Source organism: Solenopsis invicta, chromosome 3, assembly GCF_016802725.1.
Source record: "Solenopsis invicta isolate M01_SB chromosome 3, UNIL_Sinv_3.0, whole genome shotgun sequence".
NCBI lineage: Eukaryota > Metazoa > Arthropoda > Insecta > Hymenoptera > Formicidae > Solenopsis > Solenopsis invicta.
In genome coordinates this window covers 28474178-28495112 of record NC_052666.1, presented here as the reverse complement: position 1 = coordinate 28495112, position 20935 = coordinate 28474178, and the positions used below count along the sequence as shown (strand labels likewise).

General features: G+C 33.6%; 5 protein-coding genes across 7 annotated transcripts; all 5 read left to right on the top strand.

The window, feature by feature from the left end:
* The first annotated feature begins 3834 nt into the window (after window positions 1-3834).
* On the top strand, window positions 3835-6072 carry LOC105204669 (cytochrome P450 9e2). 2 transcript variants are annotated; one of them, XM_011173853.3, is made up of 2 exons: window positions 3835-5386; window positions 5830-6072. In XM_011173853.3, exon 1 carries the CDS (start codon window positions 3881-3883, stop codon window positions 5384-5386), a length of 1506 nt encoding a protein of 501 aa, XP_011172155.1. In that variant the 5' UTR covers window positions 3835-3880; the 3' UTR covers window positions 5830-6072. The 2 variants fall into 2 exon arrangements, with proteins under 2 accessions (XP_011172155.1, XP_011172146.1); XM_011173844.3 differs by having other exon boundaries at window positions 3835-5382; window positions 5830-5989.
* A 1079-nt stretch (window positions 6073-7151) lies between these two features.
* LOC105204684 (cytochrome P450 6j1-like) lies at window positions 7152-8785 on the top strand. Its single transcript, XM_011173876.3, has one exon. The coding sequence runs from the start codon at window positions 7198-7200 to the stop codon at window positions 8704-8706; it is 1509 nt and encodes a 502-aa protein (XP_011172178.2). The 5' UTR covers window positions 7152-7197; the 3' UTR covers window positions 8707-8785.
* A 546-nt stretch (window positions 8786-9331) lies between these two features.
* On the top strand, window positions 9332-11292 carry LOC105205428 (cytochrome P450 6a2). The gene has a single exon (XM_026133957.2). The coding sequence runs from the start codon at window positions 9462-9464 to the stop codon at window positions 10971-10973; it is 1512 nt and encodes a 503-aa protein (XP_025989742.2). The 5' UTR covers window positions 9332-9461; the 3' UTR covers window positions 10974-11292.
* Window positions 11293-11444: 152 nt separating this feature from the next.
* LOC113003643 (cytochrome P450 6a2) lies at window positions 11445-15033 on the top strand. Of its 2 annotated transcripts, XM_039447688.1 has the most exons (3): window positions 11445-11826; window positions 12282-13985; window positions 14640-15033. In XM_039447688.1, the coding sequence occupies exon 2, from the start codon at window positions 12476-12478 to the stop codon at window positions 13979-13981; it is 1506 nt and encodes a 501-aa protein (XP_039303622.1). In that variant the 5' UTR covers window positions 11445-11826; window positions 12282-12475; the 3' UTR covers window positions 13982-13985; window positions 14640-15033. The 2 variants fall into 2 exon arrangements, with proteins under 2 accessions (XP_039303622.1, XP_025989743.2); XM_026133958.2 differs by lacking the exon at window positions 14640-15033 and having other exon boundaries at window positions 12282-14442.
* Window positions 14652-16744, top strand: LOC105204693 (probable cytochrome P450 6a13). Its single transcript, XM_011173884.3, has one exon. It carries the CDS (start codon window positions 14732-14734, stop codon window positions 16346-16348), a length of 1617 nt encoding a protein of 538 aa, XP_011172186.2. The 5' UTR covers window positions 14652-14731; the 3' UTR covers window positions 16349-16744.
* Window positions 16745-20935: the final 4191 nt, after the last annotated feature.

Genomic DNA, 20935 nt, shown 5'->3' with positions numbered 1-20935 from the left:
GTTGTGCAACGTTTGTTGTAAAGAATAGACTTCGCATATAAAAAACGTTATTTTGCTTACGTGATTTTGTTCTTTAATTGTTTTCTAAGTTTTAATCGTAAAAATTAGAAATAATCTCCGTCGAATGTAACTTGATATTTTTTATATTATTTAAATTTAGCTTGACATTGATATTATTAAGATTTACTAGTTATTGACATGGAGACGATTTTTATGCGCAACCCTGTATTAAAAGGTCAAATGCGTTTAACCGAGCTGTTCAACTGCCGGCTATTATTCAATAAGGAAATGACCCACATGTTATGGTGTACGTTTAGTTTCAGTCTCACACAATATTTAAATTTAAGCGAGTTTGAACTCTCTTATCGTATATATACACGGCTGTGTATATGTATGTATGTATGTATGTATGTATGTATATATGTATGTATATATGTATATATATATATATATATATATATATATATATATATATATATATAATTTTATCTATTAATGATACACTGATGATAACAAATAATAATAACAGAATGTTGAAGCAACATGTTTTCATTAGATAAAAGCAAGCTCGATCTACTCGATGAGGTCAAGTAATGCTTTATAAATGTTACGATTATTATTCTGATAAACTTACGAGTTGTAATAAAATATATATGGCGCTTGAACAAGTAACAAGCAAAAATTTATACCTAACACATCTTCCAAAAGGTTTCCTCTTTTATCATATATCTCAATTTCACCATTAAAATATTTTTATGGTATCGTTTTTATCATGTAAAAATATAATGTGACAATAATCTAAAATTTTCTTAATATGATATAATATATATTTTCTTGGATTTTTTTACCAACAATTGAAGAAATCAATTCAGTCTATATGATGGATTGTAGAATGCGCAAACATTTGATTCTCAACATATCCAGTACGAGGATCCAAGCTGAGAAAATCTTTGGGGTTGTTGAAGAAAATAAATTTTAAAATCCGCTGATTTTTTTGTTTTCTAGGTAATAGTAGAAAATTTTACATGACTAATATGTAATCTTAACAGGGCATATTCAATTAGATGAATCAAAACAAGATCTAACTGTACAAGTTTTACGAATCTTTTAATGAAAAAACGGAAAGAGATAGAGAAGTCGTTTTTATTCTCTATTATTTAAATAAATATTTAAATTTTATTAAAAAGTAATATAAAATAAAGTCATTATCAATTTTTTCTAAATGTTTCTAAAAACGGTATTTACAGTGATCTCTGCTACTCTCACGCAACGACGTGCAAGAAAGCAAAACATACAGCATAACACAAGTTTTATAAAATATTGAAATATAGGTCTATTATTCTTGATGATATCTATTTTTCAACACTGCGTTTAAACAAAACGGCAACTGGTAAAAATAAAAAAAATATAGCAATTTTTTACTGTAAAATTTACTCGTTTTTTGCAACAAAAACTAAGAATCGTAAAAAGATCTTATGACAAGCATTAATTTTTAATATCTAAAAAATTGAAAACACAATAGGTAGCTGTTTTCAAGATTTGACTACGGTCTATTTAACGCTACAAATGCTTCCAAGTTTTGTTTGACAATCGAAACAAAGAATTTTACAAATTGAATAATCAAAGAATATTTAGAAGCTTTAATCATGAGTTTCGAAACTGTTTATAGCGACACTATTATATAATTTTTTAATCAAATTTAAAATAAAGATAAACATATTTTTTATAATTGAATAAACACAATTTTTCTACCTTTTTACGATCAGACTAATCGACTGTGGACAGTCAATTTTCTTACTGCCTGTGTTTTACGGCGTAATAATCAAGTTTTATTTTGTGCCTCGGCTATCATGTAAGAAATAATTTATACAGTTTTAATGCATTGACTAGAAAAAAATGTTAGATTTATCATCGACAAGATACTAAAATAAGATATTTAAAGACCGTCAATCCTGGGAAAAATTTTGTAACCACAAAAAAAATACGAAGGCCTGGCAGTAATTGAAGAGCGATGACATTATCCACAATGGAAAAAAATGTATGTTTATTAACAAAAATATTCAAACAGTAATAAGTGTAATTTAATAAATATTTAAATAACACATTATTAAATTCATGATCTTTTTTATTACATAATTTTATAAAAAAATATGCATAATTATTTATGCAACAATGTCATACATATTGCTACAAAATTATAATTCTTTTTGTACAGCTATCATCTATGAATAATCAAAAATAAATAATAATATTAAAATTGTAGTTTTAACATTACATAACAAGATAATAGTACATAAAATTAATACGATATTATCTTACACTTAATTACTTACATTTTAATAGCCACGCAAACTTCCATAAGATTATAAGTCTTTAATATATCTTTAATATCTCGTCAATAGATATTATATCTAACATGTATCATTGCAAAAATTGTAAGTGCAGAATAAGAGCATTTAAGAAAATAGTGAGCTAAACGCTTATATTTCAGACTTTTTAATATTTACATTTCCTTCGTTTCTTCAGGTTTTCCTGATCAATTTCAATTTTCATGATTTTTCTCGATTTTGCAGTTTGTGACAAACTTGTTCGGTTTTCGCGCTTAACAGGAATAAACACCTGTCGTGTTGATGGAGTACAATTACACGTCTCCACTTTCAATAATTTCGACCTGATATGTCTGATCTCTCCCCCTCGCAGTCTGGTGGATTAAAAACTTCAGAGCGAGGGATCTGAACTACCACTTTTACAGTTTGCGAAACTTTCAGTGCTGGGAAGCTTTTACTCGTTGTGAACGTTGTCCAACATTTATTTCTCTGAAAATGGCGAGTCGAGCCCTCTTAATAATCGGTTTTGGTGGCAAAGCGCGCCCATCTTAACAACCGACTAAGCGATATTTATGAATAGCTAATTTATAAATTCACATCAGTGTTGTGGTTCAGAACAAAATTCGGACAAAACTTGCCTTTAAATTCGTCATTCGCGGATCTCTCGCTAAATCTTCCAACCAACACTTTCGTGAGTTTTTCGGACAAATATCTACATTGTACTATTTTATGAAGATAGTAAACAGATATTATCAGTGAATACGATTCATTAATATACAGGAAGCGTCAATATAAATTATTATTTTGCAGTCTGGTTTGATCATACTAATAGATCCTATCAACCTTCTGCGATTCTGTTGCATAACTTCTTGCGTATAACCTGTAGTGAAAGACTACATTGATATAACTGATCAAGACATCACTTACGGTCTAACAGAAGCAATGTGTCGCGTTAGTATCCCTGATTTTCGTCTATAGCCTTTTACTTTTATCTGATGTGCAATTACAAGTATTGGCAAAAACGTGGAATTCTGTGCGCGGATGGCGTCCTATCGGAGTTCGGTCACGTGTTGTCGATGATAAGCATTAAGATAAGGTTTCATGACTTCATTCGGAAAATTTAGAACGCTAACAAGAGTAATGTAGTTGAGTTGCTATTTCATTATCAAATGACAGTGCACATAAATTGTAGCAGTAATTATTTATTTAATATTTAGCACTGCTTTGGTTCTTATTACTTCGTAAAAGTAATAACAGATACTTAAATTTCAGAATTGTTAAATTTATCGTTGCCAAAACTATTTCGTTTTCTCATTGTAAAAAAATGTTACTTGATATTACATGATAATAAAATTCAACATAACGACGTTGGAAGTCACCAATGTGAATTACTCCTATCCTGCAGTCCCGCTGGCTCCTATTAATAGGTGTTATCAATCTATGCTCTTCAGCAATTCCGCTGCACTTATAAGGAGTAATTTGCGAATAATCTATGGCCAGGACTACATTGATACAACTGACTAAGGTATCATCTGCAGTCTGAAAGAAGCAACATGACCGTCGTACTGTCACTGATTGTCGGGGTGCTCACAGCCTTTTACTTTTATCTAACGCATAATTACAAGTATTGGCAAAAACGTGAAATTCCGTGCGCGGATGGCGTCCTACCGGGGTTCGGTCACATGTGGTCGGTGATAAGCATGAAGATGACCATCACCGACTTCATTCAGAAAATCTATAACAGTAACAAGGGTCGAAGCATGGTCGGAATCTACGACTTCACTACACCGACGTTAATGATTCTCGAGCCGAATTTGGTGAAAACAGTTTTGCAAACCAATTTTTCGAGTTTCTCTGCAAACAGCTTCATCATCGATCCCAAATTAGACCCGCTCTTAGCTACTAATCCTTTCGCCCTTTCCGGTGAGAAGTGGACAAGCAGCAGAAAACGATTCACTTACGCATTCTCGAGCATGCGACTGAAGATGCTGCTCGTAAGTGTTAAAAACGTGTGCGTGATGTTTGAGAATTATGTCGACAAAAAGCTAACCAATGTTGAGAAGGCGGAGTTTGAACTGAAAGACTTGTTCTCCAAATATAGCGCACAAGTGACAGCCGCCGCTGGTTTGGGCGTAGAAGGATACTGCTTCGATGATAAGAAAAAGGATATGTCTTTCACAAAAATCGGACAAGCCATTTTCGAACCATCCTTGCGAAACCAAATAGCATTCGTTTTCGGGATCCTTATCCCGTCGTTGAACAAAATCTTTAAGATGAGCTTGATTCCAAAGCACGTAGATCATTACTTCAGAACACTAGTTGCGGATCTCATGGAACAAAGGAGACGGGACAAGATACCTAGGAACGATTTTCTCCATATGATGACCGAGCTAGAGAGGGAAGAGGGCGATAAATTCGACAATGAAATGATGACAGGACACGCATTGTCGTTCGTCGTCGACGGCAATGAAGCCGTAAGCACCGTAATGAGCTTCGTCGGTTTCTATTTGGCAAGCTATCTAGAAGTACAAGAAAAATTACGCGAAGAGGTGATGTCCGTGCTCGAAAAACACGATGGTAAAATTACTTATGAAGGTTTGAGAGAGATGACATACATGGACCAGGTCTGCAACGAATCATTGAGGCTTCTACCCGCAGGAGTGCCCATAAAAAAGCGTTGCACGGAAGAATTCGAACTGAAAGGATCCGACGGACTTGTATGCCGTGTTAAACCTGGAATGGAGATCCTGATACCAGCTCAAGCACTGCACACTGATCCTGAATACTGGAAAGATCCAGAGAACTTCGATCCTGAAAGATTCAGACCGGACAGAAAACACAACATCGTGAAATTCACCTTTTTACCTTTTGGCGAAGGCCCACGAATGTGCGTGGGTATGAGAATGGCCATGCTGCAGATAAAAGCAGGTCTGACTATAATTCTGAGGAAATACAGGCTGGAACTATCTCCAAGGACGCAAATACCTTTAAAAATGATTCCTGGAGTTATTTTACCAATACCAAAAGGCGGATTATGGATATATTTTCGACAGCTTTAAGTATAAATATTTTAATACAATTAATGATTGGAAAATAACTTAATGAGAATCAATGCATGATTTAATATTGATACTTGTGATAGCGCACTAAAAGTGCGCAATCACAAGTATCAATATTAAATCATTTATTGTATTTAAATTTCGAGAGTCCGGAACTAATTAATTGTATGAATATTTTCTTATAAACTTGCCCAAACCTTTAATGTTGCAAATAATATTCTAATATTCAAAAGAAAAAAATTGTAAGAAATCTTTACATAAAACGAAATACTCTTCAAACTTAATCAATCATTATTACTGCATTTTTAAACAAAAATAAAAATATACTTGGAATCGGTTATCGTTTCGAGCGTTTACATTTTCCTATTTACATATTATTATAAGTTCTTAAATAAACAAGAAATTAAATAACAATTTAATTATTTTTAATTTTTATTTTTTAGACATAATGGACTGTAGTCTGCGGGCCACAGACGGATCTTCAGCCTCGAGGACTGCTGCGTCAGTTCCAATTTGTATCCTTATACAGAAATAAAGGATACAAATATTTAAAATTGTATAACTTTTTTATTATGTTTTTCTTCTTTAAATATAATTATCATAACAAGTTCTTAATTTTGTAAAAAATAATTTTTTAATATTGTAAATAACAAACAGTAAGCAATAATAAATAAAATAAGATCGATGAAAATTCTAATAAACAATAATTTATACACAACCTTATCCAGAAAGTTTGTCTTTTATCATATATCTTAATTTCATTATTAGACTATTTTTATTGTTTTTATATAATGTCCAAATCTAACTTTATTAATACGTTTAACATATATAATACTTTCTTTTATATTGTTTTTTCGATGATTGAGGAAATCAATTTAGACATTCTCAAACAAAAAAGTCGTGTTAGTAACTAAAAATTCGAGTACAAATAACACCCTAATTATATTTTATAAAGTCATAATAAAACAATAAATAAGTTACATGTGAGCTAAAATATATATCATTCGTTAAATAATTATACAAAAAAAAATAATAACACAAATGTAAGCGACGGAAAAATTGAGCCTGCTGAGATTTGAATCCGAGAATCTTATTCTTAAAACTTAGGATGTTACACCATCATTGCTATAATAGATAGCTATTTTGATCATATATGAATCGGCCTATATATCTACACAAAACAGTCTCGTTGAAAAATATATTATGATATAATTGATGCCAAAGTGTGTAGTAGTAAATGATTAATTAATTATTACGGCATAATGTTCCATTTGAAAACAACAGTTGTCCAACTAGAATAATATAATTGTCATCTCGGGAAAAATTTTTTACATATAAATAATTATATATCAAATACGTTCATTATACAAATAATTAATTATATATAAAAAATTTTTTTGCGGGACATTTTATGTGCATAAGGTCTATATAGCTGTATAATATAGTTGAGTCGCTATTTCATTATCAATTGATAGTGTACGAAAATTATTACAGTGATTATTTTTTTTATATTTAGTATTACTTTGGTTCCTCTTACTTCGTAAAACTAGTACTTAAATTTCCGAATTGTTAAGTTTATAGTTATCAAACCTTTTTCATTGTGAAAAAATGTTGCTTGATATTACATTTCAACACAGCTACATCGCCAATGTGAATTACTATCCTGCAGTCTCACTGGCTCGTATTAATAGTCGTTATCAACCTACGCTCTTGATATCGTAACATGCACGGGAGTAGTTTGCGAATGATTTGTGGTCAAGGTTACATTGATATAACTAACCATCACTCGCAGTCTGAGAGAAGTAAGCAACATGACCGTCGTGCTGCTGTCACTTATTGTCGGAGCGCTCATAGCCTTTTACTTTTATCTGACGCGTAATTATAAGTATTGGCAAAAACACGGAGTTCCGTGCGCGGATGGCGTTCTACCGGGGTTTGGTCATATGCTGTCGGTGGTCTGCATGAAGACGGACATTGCCAACTTCATTTGGAAAATTTACAACGATAACAATGATGCCAGCATGGTTGGAATCTACGATTTTACAACACCGTTGTTGATGATTCGCGAGCCGAGGTTGTTAAGAACAGTGCTACAAGTCAATTTCTCGAGTTTCTCTGAGAACTGCATCGATATCGATCCTAAATTGGACCCGCTCTTAGCTACTAATCCTTTCGCCCTTTCCGGAGAGAAGTGGGCAAGCGGCAGAAAACGCTTCACTTATGCATTCTCGAGCATGCGACTGAAGCTCTTGCTCGAAAGCGTTAAAAACGTGTGTGCGACGTTTGAGAATTATATTAATGAACAGTTAAGCAATGTTGAGAAGGCGGAGTTCGAATTGAAGGATTTATTCTCCAGATACACTGCACAAGTGACAGCCGCCGCTGGTTTCGGCATAGATGGACACTGCTTCGATGACAACAAAAAAGATGTATCTTTTCGAAAAATCGGACAAGCCATTTTCGAGCCATCCTTGCGAAACAAAATGGCATACATTCTCGGGATCCTTATTCCGTCGTTCAACAAAATCTTTAAGGTAGGCTTCATTCAGAAGCATGTCGATCAATACTTCAGAGCGTTAGTTGCGGATCTCATGGAACAAAGGAGGCGGGACAAGATACCTAGAAACGATTTTCTTCATTTAATGGCCGAACTAGAAAGAGCAGAGGGTGATAAATTGGACATTGAAACGGTCACAGGATACGCATTATCATTCATCGTCGATGGCAATGAATCCACCAGCAGCGTAATGAGCTTCTTTGGCTTCTATTTAGCTAGCTATCCAGAAGTACAGGAGAAATTACGGGAAGAGGTGATGTCCGTTCTCAAGAGATACGACGGTAAAATTACTTATGAAGGATTGAGAGAGATGACATACATGGATCAGGTTTTCAACGAAACAATGAGAATGATACCCGCGGGAATACCTATAAAAAAGCGATGCACAGAAGAATTCGAACTGAAAGGATCCGATGGACTTGTATGCCGCGTTCAGCCCGGAACGGAGATCCTGATACCGGTACAAGCTTTACATAGAGATCCTCAATACTGGGAAAATCCAGAGGAGTACGATCCTGAAAGATTCAGTTCGGACAGAAAACAGAGCATCGAAAGATTCACTTATCTACCCTTTGGCGAAGGCCCACGAATGTGCGTGGGTATGAGAATGGCCCAGCTTCAGGTAAAAGCAGGTCTGACTATAATTCTAAGGAAGTATAAGCTGGAGCTGTCCCCAAAAACGCAAATACCTTTAAAAATGATTCCTGGAGCTATTTTACCAGCAGCAAAAGGCGGATTGTGGGTCTATTTTCAACAGCTTTAAATACGAATGTTTCCTTTTAATGCTGCGAAAAATATTGTTATAATCGAAAGAAAGAATTATGACAAAACTTTATATAAAACAGAATTTTATTCCAATTTTACTTAGTCATTATTACTGTATCTTTAAATAAAAATAAAAAAATATATACTTGAAATTTTAATTGTTAATATTTTTTTTCATATACTATAATAAGTTTTTAAGTAAATAAGAAAATAAGTAAAAATATCACTATTCTTAACATATATCTTTAAATAAAAAAAAAGAGTAGAATATTTAGAATCATAATTTTTTGTCATGATCTTCTCGTTTTAAAATAAATATAATAGATTTTTAATTTGGTAAGAAGTTGCTTTTTTTATACGCAATCCTATCCAGAAGGTTCCTCCCAATTCTATATCTTAATTTTATTACTGGCATATTTTTATTGCTTTGCGTTTTGAATACGATGTAAAAATAATTCAAAATTTTTTTAATACAAAATATTTGATAAAATTGAGAAAATTAATTTAATCCGTTGTGAAAAAATGATACTCGATATTACACGATAATAAGATTCACTTAGCAATAATGAAAATGGCCAATGCGTATTTTATTATATGCAATATCACTTGAATATTCGTTGATTAACGATTGGCACTATCAGCGTACGTACACTACAACTGCAAATCTGCTATGTTACGAGTAACGAAGTCTAAGTGGGATAAATCGCACCGATTTGTCTGCTCATCCATCAGTTCTCGCCCGAAAGAAGCAACATGAGCATCGAACTGGTATCTCTGATTCTCGGGGCGCTTATAGCCTTTTACTTTTATCTCACGCGAAATTACAATCATTGGCAAAAGCATGGAGTTCCGTGTGTGGATGGACCGCTGCCAGGATTCGGTCACATGATGTCATTGACGTTCATGAGAACGCACATCATCGATTTCTATGGCAAGATCTACAAGAATAACAAGGGCCGCAGCATGATCGGGTTCTACAATTTTACGACGCCGTCGTTGATAGTGCTCGAGCCGGAGCTGGTAAAAACGGTGATGCAAACCAATTTCTCAAATTTCTCTGAAAACGCCTCCTTTATCGATCCCAAATTAGACCCGCTTCTATCATACAATCCTTTCTTCTCTTCCGGTGAGAAGTGGCTAAATGGCAGGAAACGCTTGACTTACGCATTCTCCAGCATGAGACTCAAGATTCTGCTCGAAGGTGTTAAAAAGGTATGCGTGATGTTCGAGAATTATATTGACAAAGAGCTGTCGAGTAATGTCGGGAAGGCGGAATTCGAATTGAAGGAACTGTTCTCCAGATATACTGCACAAGTGGTAGCCGCTGTTGGTTTCGGCGTAGACGGATACAGTTTCGATGACGAGAAAAACGATATATCTTTCAAACAACTCGGAAAAACGATGTTTGAGCCGTCTCTACAAAACACAATCACGTTCACTATGATGTCCTTCGTTCCGTCATTGAACAAAATCTTCAAGAGAAGTTTTATTCCCAAACACATCGATCGTTTCTTCAAGACTTTGGTTGCAGATCTCTTCGAACAAAGAAAAAAGGACAAAATACCTAGAAATGATTTTATTCACTTAATGAGTGAGCTAACACGGGCAGAAGGCATTGATATCGATACTGACGTGCTTGCAGCACATGCATTATCGTTTCTCGTTGACGGCTATGAGACTTCCGGCAGCACTATGAGCTACGTTGGTTTCCACTTGGCCAGCAACCCGAAAATCCAGGAGAAATTACGGGAAGAGGTAATGTCCGTACTTAAGAGACACAACAATGAACTCACGTATGAAGGTTTGAAAGAGATGACGTACATGGAACAGGTCATCAACGAATCGTTGAGAATGATACCCGTACTAGTAGTCATGCTTAAACGGTGCACGGAAGAGTTCGAATTAAAAGGATCTGACGGAGTTGTATACCGCATTAAACCCGGAACGGAGTTGGTGATACCGGTTCAAGCTCTACACAAAGATCCTCAGTACTGGGAAGATCCAGAGAAATATGATCCTGAAAGATTCAATCCGGAAAAAAAACAAAGCATAGAGAGATTCGCTTATCTACCCTTCGGCGAAGGTCCGCGAATGTGCGTGGGTATGAGGATGGCCATAGTACAGATGAAGGCAGGTCTGGCTACAATTCTGAAAAAATACAGGATTGAACTATCCCCGAAGACGCAGTTACCTATAAAGATGATTCCTGGAACCATTTTACAAACACCGAAAGGCGGATTTTGGGTGTATCTTCGGCAGCTTTAAGTACGAATATTTCGTTTTAACTTATTCCAAGCTCTCAACATCGCAATAATGTTTTATGTGAGAAAGAAAAAATTGTAACAAATCTTTACGTAAAAACGGAATTCTCTTCAAATTTAATCAATCGTTATTATACCTTAATATAAAAATTAAAAAATACTTAAAGCTTTATGATTATTTCTTGATTAGTTTTATGATTAATTTTATGATTTTTGATGATTATGAAGACTTCTTTTGTACATATCATTATATGTTTGTAAATGAATACGAAAAAATGTAATCATCTTTAATTTATATAAAACATAAGATTAAAACTTGGAAATCGTTCTACTTTTGATTACGTTCTGCCTCTTCTGATTTTTATAAAATTATTATAAATATAACAGTTTCTCTCTTAATGTAGTAAAAAATGGTATTCAAATAAATAATAAACAATAATTTATGCATAACGCAACCTTATCCAGAAGATTCCCCTCCAATCTTATATCTCAATCTTATTACGAAAATATATTTATTCTCGATCATAGAATATAAATTATAGAATCAACTTATCATATGAAATAGACTGGAATAAAGTTGAAATTTTAGACAAAAAAAAAAGTTTAAAACAAAAGACTTGTAACGGAAATAATCTATATCCAAAAACAAAAACAGCCATTAAATTTGCAGACAGACACAGATCTCTTAGACCCGTTATATACAGAACTGTTTACTAATGCCTGACGTTTCTATCTCTTACTTTTCTCTCCGGATTTACTGTTTATTTATTATATATATTCACTGTCAGCTTCACTGCACAGTTTTCTGTAAACGCTCGTTCAATCCACATCGTTATGATTTTGTACATTTGCTTCATGTAAGTTAAACTATCTCTGTCTCATACTTTGTGTGTTAACTTATGCAATTGTTGTTATTTAACGTTGTTACGTCGCATCATTCTAAAGGAAAAAAATATATATTTTTGCACATAATTTTGATTATCATGTGGATTAATAAGCTTACTGAGGATGAATCAAACCAGAAGATCAAAACGTCGAACTGTTTAACAATTGTTTGTCAATTAAAGTAAATTAATTCTCACACGAGCATCTTGTGATGGCTCTTACGACATTTATTCAATATTGATTTAATAATAGCCTTTCCTATTTTATGTTTAATATATTTATTGTTTCATGTTTTTAATAATAATAATAAAATGCAAAAATTATCCAAAACTACCTTAATATGTTTAATATATTTTTATATTTTGTTCTTCGACAATTGAGGTGATCGATATAGACAAGTGTGAAAAAATGTTACTTTATATTACAGGATAATAAGATTCACTTATCGAGACTAGAAATCGTCAATACGAATTTGGCTGTTGCGCAGTTTCGCCGTTCATCCGTTAACCGGCGCTATCAATACACATTCCATTTTATTGTGTCACAAATAGTCGCAAATAATACTTGGCCAAGGCTACACTGATTTATCCGAAGCGTCAATTATCGTCCAAAAGCAACAACATGGACATCGTGCTATTATCTCTGATTCTTGGAGCGCTTATAATCTTTTACTTCTATCTGACGCGAAATTACAAATATTGGCAAAAACGTGGAATTCCATGCGTGGATGGAGCCCTACCAGGATTCGGCCACATGCTATCGGTGGCGTTTATGAAAACGCATTTATCTGATTTTTATGACAAAATCTACAAGAATAACAAGGGTCGCAGCATGGTCGGAATCTACGACTTCACGTCGCCGTCGTTGATGATTCTCGAGCCGGAGCTGATAAAAACGGTGCTGCAAACCAATTTCTCGAGTTTTTCTAAAAACGCCATCAATATTGACCCCAAATTGGACCCGCTTTCATCATACAGTCCCTTCCTTCTTTCCGGTGAGAAGTGGCTACACAGTAGAAAACGCATGACTTACGCATTCTCCAGCAAGCGTCTAAAGATCCTGCTCGAAAGCGTTAAAAAGGTGTGTGCGACGTTCGAGAATTATATAGATGGCAAGCTAAGCAATGTTGAGAAGACAGAGTTCGAATTGAAGGTCTTGTTCTCTAGGTATATTGCACAAGTGGCAGCCGCCGCCGGTTTCGGCATAGATGGATACTGTTTCGATGATGAGAAAAAGGATCAATCTTTTCGAAAAATCGGACAAGCCATTTTTGAGCCGTCTACGCGAAATGTAATCATGTTCGCTCTCGTATTCTTCGTTCCGTCGTTGAACAAAATCCTTAAGATGAGATTTATCCCCGAACATATCGATTATTTCTTCAGGACATTGGTTACAGATCTCATGGAACAAAGAAGAAAGGACAAAATACCGAGGAACGATTTTCTTCATTTGATGGCCGAATTAGAACGGACAGAGGGCGATAAATTCGATACTGAAATGCTTGCAGGACAGACATTGTCATTCGTCCTCGAGACTGAGACTTCCAGCAGCATTATGAGCTACATCGGTTTCCACTTAGTCAGCTACCCAAGAGTACAGGAGAAATTACGCGAAGAGGTAATGACTGTGCTCAACAGATACGACGGTCAAATTACTTATGAAGGATTGAAAGAGATGACATACATGGATCAAGTCTTCGACGAAACAATGAGGATGATACCCGCAGGAATACCTATAAAAAAGCGATGCACGGAAGAATTCGAACTGAAAGGATCCGATGGACTTGTATGCCGCGTTCAGCCCGGAACAGAGATCCTGATACCGGTTCAAGCTCTGCATAAAGATCCTCAATACTGGGAAGATCCAGAGAACTATGATCCTGAAAGATTCAGTCCGTACAGAAAACAGAGTATCAAGAAATTCACTTTTTTACCCTTTGGCGAAGGCCCACGAATGTGCGTGGGTATGAGAATGGCCCAGCTACAGATAAAAGCAGGTCTAGCTACGATTCTGAAAAAATACAGAATGGAACTATCCCCGAAAACACAAATACCTTTACAGATGATTCCTGGAACCATTTTACAAACACCAAAAGGCGGATTGTGGGTCTATCTTCGGCAGCTTTGAATATGTACATTTTCTATTAAACTTATTCCGAACTCTTATTGTCAACGTCGCAATAGTGTTTTTATATGGAAAAAAAAAAAAAAAAAAATTGTAACAAATCCACGTAAAAATGGAATTCTCTTCAAATGTAATCAATCATTACTATATCTTAATATAAAAATTTATAAAATACTCAAAGTCTTATGGTTATTCGTTGATTAATTTTGTAATTAGTTTTATAATTTTTTTTTATGATTATTAGATTTCTTATGTTCATCTCATTATATGTTTTTAAATGAATATAGAAGAATATAAACGTCTTTAATTTATACGAAAATATAAGATAAGAAATTTGAAATCGTGTACCTTTTGGTTACGTTCTATCTATTCTGATTTTTATAAAATTATTATAAGTATAACAGTTTCTGTCTTCATGCAGTAAAAAACGCCATTTAAATAAATACCAAATAATTTATGCTTAACGCAACCTTGTTTAGAAGATTCCCCTCCAATCTTATATCTCAATTTTATTACAGGAATATTTTTATTGTTTCATGTTTTTAATAAAATGCAATAATTATCCAAAACTACCTTAACATGTTTAATATATTTTTATATTTCGTTTTTCGACAATTGAAGTGATCAGACAATTGTGAAAAAATGTTACTTTATATTACAGGATAATAAAATTCACTTAACGAGACTGGAAATCACCAATACAAATTTGGCTGTTGCGCAGTCTCGCCGTTCATCAGTTAATCGGCGCTATCAATGTACACTCCATTCAGCCATTCTGTTGTGTCACGACTAGTCGCAAATAATACGTCGTCAAGGCTACACTGTTATCCGAAGCGTCAGTTATTGTGCAAAAGCAGCAACATGAACACCGTGCTATTATCTCTGATTTTTGGAGCGCTTATAATCTTTTACTTCTATCTGACGCGAAATTACAAATATTGGCAAAAACGTGGAATTCCATGCGTGGATGGAGCTCTACCAGGATTCGGTCACATGTTATCGGTGGCGTTTATGAAAACGCACTTCTCCAATTTTTGTGATGAAATCTACAAGAATAACAAGGGTCGCAGCATGGTTGGAATCTACGACTTCACAACGCCATTGTTGATGATTCTCGAGCCGGAAATGGTGAAAACAGTGCTGCAAACCAATTTCTCGAGTTTCTCTAAAAACGCCATCGATATCGACCCCAAATTGGACCCGCTTTCATCATATAATCCCTTCCTTCTTTCCGGTGAGAAGTGGCTACACAGTAGAAAACGCTTGACTTACGCATTCTCCAGCATGCGTCTAAAGATCCTGCTCGAAAGTGTTAAAAAGGTGTGTGCAACGTTCGAGAATTATATAGATGGCAAGCTAAGCAATGTTGAGAAGGCGGAATTCGAATTGAAGTCCCTGTTTTCCAGGTATACTGCACAAGTGGTAGCCGCCGCCGGTTTCGGCGTAGATGGATACTGTTTCGATGACGAGAAAAAGGATCAATCTTTCCGAAAAATCGGACAAGCCATTTTTGAGCCGTCTACGCGAAATGTAATCATGTTCGCTCTCGTATTCTTCGTTCCGTCGTTGAACAAAATCTTTAAGATGAGATTCATCCCCGAGCATGTCGATCATTTCTTCAGGACATTGGTTGCGGATCTCATGGAACAAAGAAGAAAGGACAAAATACCGAGGAACGATTTTCTTCATTTGATGGCCGAATTGGAACGAGCAGAGGGCGATAAATTCGATACTGAAATGCTTGCAGGACAAGCAATGTCATTCGTCACCGATGGCTATGAAACTTCCAGCAGCGTAATGAGCTACATCGGTTTCCACTTGGCCAGCTACCCAGAAGTACAGGAGAAATTACGCGAGGAGGTAATGACCGTGCTTAACAGATACGACGGTCAAATCACTTATGAAGGTTTGAGAGAGATGACATACATGGATCAGGTCTTCAATGAATCGCTGAGGATGATACCCGCGGGAGTGGTCTCAAAGAAACGGTGCACGGAAGAATTCGAACTGAAAGGATCCGATGGACTCGTATATCGCATTGAACCCGGAATGGAGATCTTAATACCGATTCAAGCTCTACACACTGATCCTCAATACTGGGAAAATCCAGAGAAGTACGATCCTGAAAGATTCAACCCGGACAGAAAACACAGCATCGAAAGATTCGCTTATCTACCCTTTGGCGAAGGCCCGCGAATATGCGTGGGTATGAGAATGGCCCAGCTACAGGTAAAAGCAGGTCTGACTACGATTCTGAAAAAATACAGAATGGAACTATCTCCGAAGACACAAGTACCTTTACAAATGATTCCTGGAGCCATTTTACAAACACCAAAAGGCGGATTGTGGGTCTATCTTCGGCAGCTTTAAGTACGAATATTTTTTTCAAACTTATTCCGAACTCTCAGCGTTGCAATAATGTTTTATGTGAGAAATAAAGAATTGTAATAAATCTTTTCGTAAATACGAAATTCTTTTCAAATTTAATCAATCATTACTGCACCTTTATATAAAAGTTAAATAATATTTAATCATTAGTGATTTTAATATTTTTTATGTGCCTATCATAATACGTCTCGTTTTAATTGAATAAGAAAATGATGAAGAATTTAACCTTTGGTTTATACAGAAACATATAAAATATGAATTTTGTAATTATTTAATTTTTAACCATGTTCTCTCTCTTTCCATTTTAATAAAATTGTTATAATTACTATAAGTGTCTCTAATTTCGCAAGGTGTGTTTTAATAAACAGCAATAATTTAATGTAGAACGCAACATATTAGCCAAAAAATTCCTCTCCAATCTTTTATCTCAATTTTAGTACTAAAATATTATTACTGTTTCGCGTTTTAAATACAATGTAAAAATAATTCAAAACTTCCTTAAATATATTAATATTTAATATTACTTTTTATTACTTTTTTCGACAACTAAAGGGATCAATTTAGTCAAATGTAAAAAATGTTTCTTGATTATAGAATATTACAGGATACATTTACTTATCGACATTGAAAATCGTCAATGCAAATTGTATTACAATTGCGCAGTTTCGCTCGTTCATCTGTTAATCGGCGCTATCAATGTACACTTCATCTAGCTATTCCGCTGTGTCACGGTGAGTGGTAAATGATACACGGTCAAGGCTACACCGATTTATCCCAATTGTCAATTATCGTCCGAAAGAAGCAACATGAACATCGTGCTTTATCTCTGACTGTTGGAGCGCTTACAGTCCTTTACTTCTATCTGATGCAAAATTATAAGTATTGGTAAAAACATGGAGTTCTGTGCGTGAATAGAGCCCTGCCAGGATTCGGTCACATGCTATCGGTGGCGTTCATGAAAACGCATTTCTCTGATTTTTGTGACAAGATCAAAATAACAAGGGTCGCAGCATGGTCGAAATCTATAACTTCACGTTGCCGTCGTTGATAATTCTCGAGCCGGAAATGATAAAAACAATGCTGCAAACTAATTTCTCGAAGTTCTCTGAAAACACCATTTTTACCATCAATTTTAAATTAGATCCACTTACATCATATAATCCCTTCGTTTTTATTGGTAAGAAGTTTAGCTAAACAGCAGAAAACGCTTGACTTACGCATTCTCCAGCATGCGTCTAAAAGTCCTGCTCAAAAACGTTAAAAAGATATGTACAACGTTCAAAAATTATATAGATGAAAAGCTAAGCAATGACAAGAAAGCGGAGTTCAAACTGAAGACCTCGTTCTCTAGGTATAATCTTCTACTACTAGGTCTATCTTCAACAGTTTTAAGTACGATTATCTTTTTCAAATCTTTTTCGCGCTCTCAGCGTCATAAATTATGTTTTTATATCTAAAGGAAAAAAATTGTAACTAGTTTTTACATATTGTAAAAAAAAATTCTCTTTAAACTTAATCTTAATTGCATTTATATAAAAAAAATCTTAATTGCATTTATATAAAAAAAATAGAAATATACTCAAAATTTTGTGATGGTCTATAATATATTTTATGCAAATATTACGACTAGTATAAGATATTATATAAATCAATTAAAAAATCATAAAAATAAATCATAAAAAACATAAGAAAAAATTTAATTATTATTAATTGCTTTATATCTCTATATAAAAATATAAGATATACTTGGAATTGTGTAATTCTTTATAACATGTTTTTAACATAATTGTTATAATTATAAGATTATAACAAAGTAAAACGTAAGAATTTAACCACCTTTAATTACTGTATCTTTATATAAAAATAAATATTCAAGTATTTGAGATATTGCAATTATTTATAAGACGTTTTCCTTCTACAAATTACATAGTTTATATAGTGTAAGTTTTAATATTTCTAATACTATAATATTTCTTAAAAAATTGTTAAAATTATAATTAACATGCTAGGTAAACCAAATTTGTTAGCAGAAAAATTAAAGATCTTAACGTTTTAAAATGACTTTTAAAATTTCCTGCATTCGTAACTTAATCATATCAATTTTGTTAAAGACAAATTTAATCTATAATGCATCTGGAATTTAAAATTACTTTTTTATTAACAAATGAGTATGTCCATCTTATTTTTCAAATGTTATACATTTTTACTTCCACATGTTTTGCAAGAATCCATAATTGGAATAATTTAGGAAAACTAGTTTTTCAGTTCTATAGTTAGAGAATTAATAAACTATGTATTAATATACAAATATCTCTTTTGCACGCTGTGCTACAAAATGGCACTCTGTGCGCACCATTTTCACCCAAGATGTAAAGGTTCTGAACGAACAATTTCGCAGGTAAAAAATAACAAATAAATAAATTACTTACTCTTACTCTGCTGTCGTCTGATAGCTGCCGGAACTCGTTTTCCTCCTCCGATTTACGTTCTCGTATTCCCATCTTTGTTGATCCTTCCTTCATGGCACTTGCGATAAAACATCATTTCACTGCTAAACACAAAAAATATTACTTTAATAGCAAAAATATCGAAAAATCTTAATCTTTGTCTCAACTTTTCAAATTTTATCGCTTTGCAATTTAATCATAGAGAAAAAAATATTGTTGAATCAACAGCATCTAATTTAAAATATCTTATTAATTCAATAATAGTATTAATGAAACAAAAAATTAAAAGTAAAAACAATAATAAATATAGTTGAATGAACTGTGTGGAATGAAATACATAAGTATATTAATACATCATATTTAAATGAAGTTACGTTTAATGCATATTACAGCAATTTTTTTACTAAAACAATATTGTAACTTCCTATTAAAAACTAATTTAAATTATGCATCTGTAATTTGAAGTAACTTTTTTTTCTAAACTAATGTGTGAATAGGGTCGTTGTACCAATCGCTGAACAGTTGCCAATAAATGACTGTTTCAAAAAATTATTAAAATAATAAGACTTTAAAATAATAAACTGCAAAATTAATTGATATTGTTAAAATCTAATTTTCATGGAGATTTTATTAAAATGTAATTTTTTATTTGAAAATGTAATTGTATTAAGTTATTTTATATTTGTTCATTAACTAATCCAATTTCTTATTTGTTCATTGACTAGTGTAGTGACCTTATAACTTCTTTTTGTTTATTTTTACTTCCACATAATTCACAAAAAATCATTATTGTTGTAGAACAATTTATACAAATTAATTCTTTAGTTTTCAGAAAAATCTTAATCAAAATTATTTAGTTGGAATTAATATTGTATATTAATATAACGCATATTAAGATATAATTTCAAATGACCTAGCCATTTGAGTGACAAAAAGGATTATACCATGATTTTTGTCGCAGAATCATTCCGACAACTGTTGTATGTAAAATATAGCAAGAAGCAGTAAGCAACTGTTCAAACTACAAAATTTCAGCCACTGGAATGAAAGTGACATCTGCAGAGTTAAACAAAAAGTATTTGAAATACAAAATATTATATTGGCAATTAATATATAAATTACAAGCAATTGTATTTATATTTTGTATTTCAAATAATTTTTACTCAGCACTGAAAATCTTTCTCCAATTGCTTGTATTAACAGCAATGTGAAGTGAAATCGCATCTAAATGCCTCTCTAGACAATTAAACTTGCATAGCTGCATAACCATATGCATAAAGTTAATTAATTGATCTATTTCCTTATGCATGTGCTAATGGGTCAACCAGTTTCCTTGTGCATATCGTTGTACAGCTATGCGAGTTTCTCTGGATAGGACCTAACGCAACTTTTGCACAGAGTGCTACAAACGATGTTCCGGGTGCCATTTGCGTTCTAGATCCGGCAATGATCTCACACAATCTCGTAGGCACCGACGAGAGGCTATTAAAGACCGTCAACCCTGGATAAATTTTCGAGGCCGTCACTGGGGCCCCAGGGGCCCGGCGGTAATTGAAGAGCGATGACGTTATCGACTATATGATTGTTAATACAAATATTTGAGTAATACGTTATTAAAATCTTGATTTTTTTATTATACAAATACTTCATAAGCAAATATACATACTTATATTTAATAATATCATTGTATATTGCTTTAAAATTATAATTCTTTTTGATCAGTTATTATCTCTGTCGATAATCAAACTTGGATGTTAACATCAAAACTGCAATTTTTAATAAAAATCGAGAATTTTTGGGTTACAAATACATAAGCATGTCTATGAAACTTCAAGATAACAATAAATTATAAAATTAGTACTGTAACGTCAGTTTATCATTAAAAATTTAACAGTCACACAAACTCCCGTAAGGTTAGCGGTCTTTAATAGTCTCTCGTCGGTGTCGTAGGTAAAAGCAGAAGTAAATAGTAAATAAATAAATTACTCTTTCGCTACTCTGCTGTCTCCGGACAAGCCTCCCAGATCTCGTTCTCATTCTCCGCCTTTTCCTCTCGTGTTCCCAATCCTGGCTGTTTCTTCCTCTTTCGGCACTTGCATTTGCGAAAGGGTTAGGTGCGATC

What these genes read in the sequence shown, in the direction of transcription:
- LOC105204684 (XM_011173876.3), top strand. Translation starts at nt 7,198, where the DNA reads ATGACCGTCGTGCTGCTGTCACTTATTGTCGGAGCGCTCATAGCCTTT.
- LOC105205428 (XM_026133957.2), top strand. Translation starts at nt 9,462, where the DNA reads ATGAGCATCGAACTGGTATCTCTGATTCTCGGGGCGCTTATAGCCTTT.
- LOC105204669 (XM_011173844.3), top strand. Translation starts at nt 3,881, where the DNA reads ATGACCGTCGTACTGTCACTGATTGTCGGGGTGCTCACAGCCTTTTAC.
- LOC113003643 (XM_039447688.1), top strand. Translation starts at nt 12,476, where the DNA reads ATGGACATCGTGCTATTATCTCTGATTCTTGGAGCGCTTATAATCTTT.
- LOC105204693 (XM_011173884.3), top strand. Translation starts at nt 14,732, where the DNA reads ATGTACACTCCATTCAGCCATTCTGTTGTGTCACGACTAGTCGCAAAT.